The 6,646-nt window shown below is 43.0% G+C and overlaps 1 protein-coding gene across 1 annotated transcript; it reads right to left on the reverse strand.

The window, feature by feature from the left end:
* Positions 1 to 4,274: 4,274 nt before the first annotated feature.
* LOC107624179 (U-box domain-containing protein 25-like) lies at positions 4,275 to 6,304 on the reverse strand. The gene is made up of 2 exons (XM_016326659.3): positions 6,106 to 6,304; positions 4,275 to 5,702 (listed from the first exon to the last, which is right to left on the reverse strand). Exons 1-2 carry the CDS (start codon positions 6,274 to 6,276, stop codon positions 4,491 to 4,493), a joined length of 1,383 nt encoding a protein of 460 aa, XP_016182145.1. The 5' UTR covers positions 6,277 to 6,304; the 3' UTR covers positions 4,275 to 4,490.
* Positions 6,305 to 6,646: the final 342 nt, after the last annotated feature.

Raw genomic sequence — 6,646 nt, forward strand, 5'->3', positions numbered from 1 at the left:
TCCTCGGTCAGCTTGACGGCCTCCCGGACCCCCTTTGCAAGTTCCTTATTCTTCTTTTTCAAGACAACCATCTCCTGGTGAGCAGCCTCTACCGAGCTCTCCGCCAACTTTAGTATTTCCTCCAACTCCTCGACCTTCTTCTTGGCAGCAGCAGTCTCACCACGGGACGTGTTCAAATCCTTCATCAAGGTCATATCCCGATCCATCAGCCTATTAATCTCCTTGGCATCTTCCTCAGCCTTCATCTCCTGCTCAGACAATTTAGTCTTTAGGGACTCCTCCCGAGATCGTGAGTCCGTCAGATCTTTTTGGGAATCCCGAAGCTTTACTTCCATAGCGTGATAGTTGTCCAACACAGGCTCCACCTTCTTGGAAATAGCTGCAGCTCGGAGAAGACTACGATAAATCCACCTCGCCTGCCCAGGAAGGTCAGCATCATGGAAAAACTCTTCGGTGCCGGGGAGCAATTGGGATTCAATAAAACCCCCAGCATCGAAGTTCTTCTCCATTATCAAGAGCGCCTTCCCGGAATTTCACTTTCTCTTTTTAAGGTTGCTGACGACCTTCAAATCATCATCACCAAACCCTAAATCCTCCTCGTCAAAAGGAGTTTCTGTCTCCACACCCGGGTTCGCCGAGGTGTTCTCAGGAAGGACCTCTGCCTCCTCCGGCTGACCTTGATCGACCGAATCGGCCTGACCACTGGCCTCCCCGGTTTTCCCCTGCTCCTGACTCGCCGTAGGAGTCGCCGATGAGTCGTCATCACCCTCGTCATCCCCCTTGATGAGATTCATCAAGTCAGCCAAGGTTTTTTTCCCACCAGCCATGGAAACTGCAAGCAAAGGAAGAAAAAGCAAAGGTATGAATGATAGAAGAACAAAACACTAAAAATACAAAAATAAAAAACTCACCAACATACGACCGACCGGCCTCCTGATCCCCTATAACCATGCGAGGGTTAAGATTTTTTTTCGCCGAAAATCGCCAACAAAATATCAGCAATATTGCGATCCTCCAGACTCAACCAATCATAAGATACTTTTATCAAATAGTCGATCCTGCCCCGAAGCTCCAGTAGGTCGGGATCCGCCTTGCCCCCTCGGCAGTAAGCCAGAAAGGTTGATGACCTTCAACTGGCCTAACCTTAAAGAAGGTAGACTTGAAGACGTGATAGGAGTCCTCAAAAAGGCCAAAAATCCTACGGCCTTGTTGGGCCCTAAAGGACATATATCCCTTCTTCACCTTCCCCTGGCTAGAAGGGTTCATAAGCAGGAAGAGGTAGAGAAAAATGTTCACCGAAGCCGGGAGCTCCAGATATTCGCAAACTATCTCGAAGCATCAGATGGCAGCCTAACTGTTCGGATGAAGCTGTGACAGAGCAACATCACAGCGGTTCAACAAACCCATGACGAAGGGGGAGAAGGGAAAACGAACCCCCAAGGTCGTAAACATGGATTCGTAAACCCACAACCAGTCGACAACTCGAGGGGAGGCCAAGTTCTTCTGACATACACGCTCCCGACCAGCAGGAATGTAAACTTGATACAACGCTTCCTCGGGACCACCTCCACATAAGAGCCCGGATTGGTGCAGATTCTGGAAGCCCTCCTTTGTGACCCTGGAAGGGGTATCCTTCACGTCGGAGGAAACCCAAGCATAATGGTCAACAAAGTCGGCTAGTGGGCGTTGAGCCTGACCCGGGAGAACAAGGCGCTCGGCCATACCTACAGTGGAGGCACCACTTAGTTAAGATAGGAGGTCGGGAACCCTCAAAACAGTAAAAGCAAAAAACTACAACCCCTCAAATCACCCTCTAGATACTCCTACACTAACCCAGAATGCAAGCAAAAATCCAGTGGCACCCCCTCTAGAAGAAAAAAAAACAACAAGAACAAAACAGAAACCTAGGCATGCATGGAGGGAAGGAACAAAGAGGAATACGCAAAAACAAAAAAGAAAGAAGCAAGCAAAAGAAAAACCATAAAAATGTACCAGAAAGGAAGAATCCGCAAAATGGTGAACAGAAATGAAGAATTCAAGAGAAAGAAAGGGCACTGGAAGAAAAAAGGAGAATCGATGCAGCAAGAGCAAGAAGCAGAAGGAACAGCAGCGCAAGTAAGCAAGAAGAAGAAGGAGAAGAAAAGTAAAGTTGTGAGGGGGTTACGAAACAAAAATAAGGAAAAAGCGTAACCGCCGAGGAAGAGCGCCAAAAGACAGAGGCATATTCGCCACTTCACTCAAATTTCGAATCAATGAAATGATGAGCATTTAATGCCCAGCACGGGAGCCAAGAAAGCAGCGCTAGGGTCGAGGTGACCACGCGTAAGGAATACGAAACGCCAACGACGAGCTCCCGAAGAAGAAGAACACATCCCACCCCGGCGAGTAGGACAAACGCTCCCAGCCACGAGCTCCAAACCTCAAGGCCGGCGCGTTGGGGGCACTGTTACGGACCGCCGAGTCCATCCCAACTAGCCGACGGGTCGAGGCACCACCCCCGACCCAAGCCCAAACCTCCAGCAGAAAATTCAATGGGCCAGCTCTTAATACCCGACCCAAGGCACGCCCGACCTACCACCTGTACGAACCATGCCATCGCCCGGGTCGGTATCCTCGAGGCAGCGTCCGAACCCCCGACCCGAAGTCCGGGACGACCTGCCCCTCCCACGTGGACTAAGGACAACACACAAGCTCCTTAACCAATGGGCTAGGTCACCACTAGACCCACCCAGCACAGTATATAAGGGGAGAGGACAGCTCTCCCTCCGAGGTACGTCACACTTTTACCTAATTCGGTCATCTTTTTGTACGGACTCTCACTTAATCGTCTGAGTGTCCTTGCAGGTGGCCACCCCTCCTCGACTGTCCGACCGTCGGCTCCACCAGTCTCCCGCCTGAGCCCGAAGATCTATTTCAGGTCGCCCCAGGGTCGCCCCCCCTTTTATATTTCTACCACAACCCGATCCGTCGAGTACCCGACATCATTAGGTACCGAATAGATATCATTGACTTTTAACAGTTATATAATCATGTAGAGCTTCATTCTCATCCATGTAATACGAGCAAAAGAGCAAAACCTGAATTTTTCAATGGGAGTTGGCACTTGTTAACCAATTCCATGAGAGGCTAAGGCCAGTTAAATTATCACCTGGTAGAGAGGATAGAGTGGTGTGAAAATTTGATAAAACGGCTATTTTTTCTACTAACTCTTTTGTGCAGGTGCTGCAGAAAGAAACTGTATCGGAGGAAGTCACGAGTTACAACTTTACTAGCTCAATTTGGAGAGCTTTGGTTCCGCCAAGAATTGAGCTCTTAGCTTGGTTTGTTTTAGTGGGAAGGGTAAATACCAAAGAGAGATTGAGTAGATTAGGTGTCATCCATCTAACTGATAATACCTGTGTTTTGTGTAAAAAAGATGTAGAATTTGTCCACCATTTGTTTCTTTGCTGTGAGTTTACTTGGCAGGTGTGGTATGCTTGGTTGACTTACTTTGATAGAGTGTTGGTTGTTCCGGGGACGATCAAGGAACTGTTCGAGAGTTGGATAGGAGAACCTATCAGAAAAGTTGAGTAGAATAAGCAGTTGGTTGGTTTTTGTGCAGTAATTTGGAACATCTGGATGGAACGAAATACGAGAATATTTAAGAATGAAGAAGGTAGCATTGAAGACATCAAAAGGAGGTCAGTGTTGAGCTTCAAAGAGTGGTCTAGTGCCGATCCATGTGGTTGTTGATGGCAATACCAGAAATGACAATGGATTAATCGCATTAGTATGTCCTGTTTTTCTTTTTCTTTGTGTCATGACCTATTTTGGTGCTCCACTTTTGTGTGTTGAGTTTTTCTTGATTCAAAAAAAATCTGAAAATAATTTTTTTTTTAGTATCAGTCAATTTTTTAAAAATAATTTTATTTATTCTAAATTTTAAATTATAAACAGTAAATTCCCCAAACAATAAAAATTATTAGAATTTTAAAAAAATTAGCTAATATTTTAGTTTCTCTAATTTTGTCTTTATATATATCATTTGTTTTCAATTAAAGTACGTAAACTAGAAAATTAATAACCATAACATAATTAATTTCTATAGAAGAATGATAAGGACAAGAAATTTTGTGATTTGTAGTTATTATTAGTATTTTTAATAATGTAAGATTACATCTAATAATATAAGATTTTTTTTACTAATTAAATGCTAGACAAATTTTAATAAAATTACTGTTCTTTAAACTTTTTCATTTCTATAATCTCAAGCTAACTAAGTTCATACTTCATAGTTTATGAGGGCCAGAAGGCCCAAAACTGAGTATTAAATCTCCCGGGGTGACAATAATCATTTATAATTACAAAGTATATATGTGGTATACAAATACTGCACAGCAACAACAATGTGATTAATACAATAAGACCCCACAAAACTAACTAAATACTGCTTGATTTAATTTATTAATTAATTATTATTCACAATGGATCTACAGATTGTTGATTGTTGTTCATAGTTTGTTGTTTGATTCCTGATTCCACTTGGATCTCAACAACTTGAGAAGCATCCTGGCCTTGGTCTTGGTTTTGTTACCACACTGACTCTGAAGAAGGAAAAGCAACTGAGTCAAGATCCCAGCTCCAATGGCTTCCTCTCTTGCAACCCCATAATCACGACAAATTACCAAAAGCACCCCAACGGCAACCTCACTACAGCAATACTCTTGGTTGTTGCAAACCCTGAACACCATCTTCACCACCGTTTGAATACCACTTGGGTGGTTCACCACTCCCACTTTCCCACTCTCTAACACCACAAGCTTCTCTATTATCCCCATTGCCATTGGAGCCAAATTCTTCTGCAACTTGTCAGATTCCAACATGTATGCTATCACTCCATCAATTGCTCCTCCTCTCACCAAACTCTCTCTGTTCGATTGCAAGCTGCATAATGCTGACATGGCTTTGATTCCTGCTTTAGATGACTCTTCCTCCTGGATTTCGCGAGCTAGTCTCACAATCTCTTCTATCACCTTCCGTGAATTTCCAAGAACGTGACATAACTCTTGCGTTTGTGTTGATGTTGCGGTTGAATCTATGAGATGGCACAAGCTTGTTTTGGTCTTGGTTGTTCCCTTTTCCAATAACGAAACAAACGTTGATAGCTTCGACTCGTCTTTGATCATGTTCAGCGGATCCAAATTCACGAGAGGAAGCAACTTTACGATGCAAGAAAGCGCCAGCTCTGTGAATTCCATGGACCTTGTTTCGAAAACAAGTTGTAATAGAAGCGTCAAATAGCTCAGTTGGTTAAAGCATGTGCGCTTGAAGGAGCAGTACTCGTCGGAGAGTACCTGAATCTTGTGGAGTGCTTGTAACTTGTGGTCCAAGGAGGAGTCACGAGACTCGAGAGCGTGTTTGAGGCTGGTCAAGTAATCGATTGTTGCGGAGTTTCCAGGGTGGAATTGGTAGCCAAGTTGGAGCCACTGGTCGATCAAGTGGCGGAGAGTGTGGTTGGGAACAATGGAAGGATCATGAAGCTTCTGCATTGTGACTGGGCAAGTGAGGTTACCAGCAGAAAGCCATTTTTCAATGCTTGATCTGTCATAGGTTTGGCCTGTGCATAGTGTCACTGGATCTTCCAACAAGTCTAAGCTTATTGGGCATCTAAACAAGTGTGGAATCGTGATTTCAATTCGGGCTTCGTTCATGGAAGAAAGAAACTGGAAGAAGAGAATAAGCAAACTTGTTATTCAGAGTGACAGAAAATCAAAAGTGGAGTGATGTTGGAAGCCTTAAAGCTAAGTTTGAAAAGCATATTCTTGAGGCACTAATAACACTGTTTATGCCTATATCAGAAAGTAGAAAACTTCTTTCTTTCTTTCTTTTCTTTCTGCTTTGGTTATTAGAGAGAGCAGAGGAAGAAAATAGAAAGTGAAGTGGTGAGTAGTGGAGGTAAATATAATGGGATATTATTATAGGGTGCTTTCGTGGGAGAGGACTCAGAAATGGACCATTGCATCAATTGAGGAAGTGATATATACATACATGTATATGGGGGCTAAATAAAGAAAATTAATATTTATATTTATTATATTATAAAGTTAACAAGGGGGACTGACTTACATTTACATACATTCCAAATTGGATGCAGGGGAAGGGAAGAAAAGAGAATAGCAGTGTGGGAAGTTTCTTCTTTAAGCTTTGGAGTTCTTCTCTTCCTGACAGAAAAGACAGTGGAGATAGAGTAATAGAAAGAAGAATAAAAAGTGCAATCTTAGTTGGAAAAAATAACATGAGGGAGAGAGAGGTCCAAGAAACACAATACCTTATCCTAGTGAAAGAAAGAAACTAGAGGGAGGGTGGCAACTAATAATAATAATAATAATAATAATAATAATAATAATAATAATTAGTGGGAATGGTCCCTACCAGCTTACTACCACTCTCTATCAATCCAGTCAAACTGACCCACCAAAAGGGAAAATTATTTGTTTATGTCTTTCAAGTTTGAATTCATGACTATGAGTTGAGGAAGCAATGCAAACAACTGTTGTGCCTTTTATTTTATTTCTTGGTTGGGGTGGGGACTGAGCCTAATGGAAATGAACAGGGTTTTGATATGAGATGGGTTATTGTATTAGATTGAGTTAATATATAAATTTTG

Source organism: Arachis ipaensis, chromosome B10 (genome assembly GCF_059453495.1).
Source record: "Arachis ipaensis isolate K30076 ecotype BB chromosome B10, ASM5945349v1, whole genome shotgun sequence".
NCBI classification, from domain to species: domain Eukaryota; kingdom Viridiplantae; phylum Streptophyta; class Magnoliopsida; order Fabales; family Fabaceae; genus Arachis; species Arachis ipaensis.

Bases quoted from the DNA above. Each gene is read 5' to 3' on its own strand.
- LOC107624179 (XM_016326659.3), bottom strand. From the start codon at position 6,276: ATGTTATTTTTTCCAACTAAGATTGCACTTTTTATTCTTCTTTCTATT. The intron at 5,703-6,105 runs GTAAGTCAGTCC...CTCTTCTTCCAG, and splicing joins AATTTGGAATGTATGTAAAT to TTTCTTTCTTCCATGAACGA.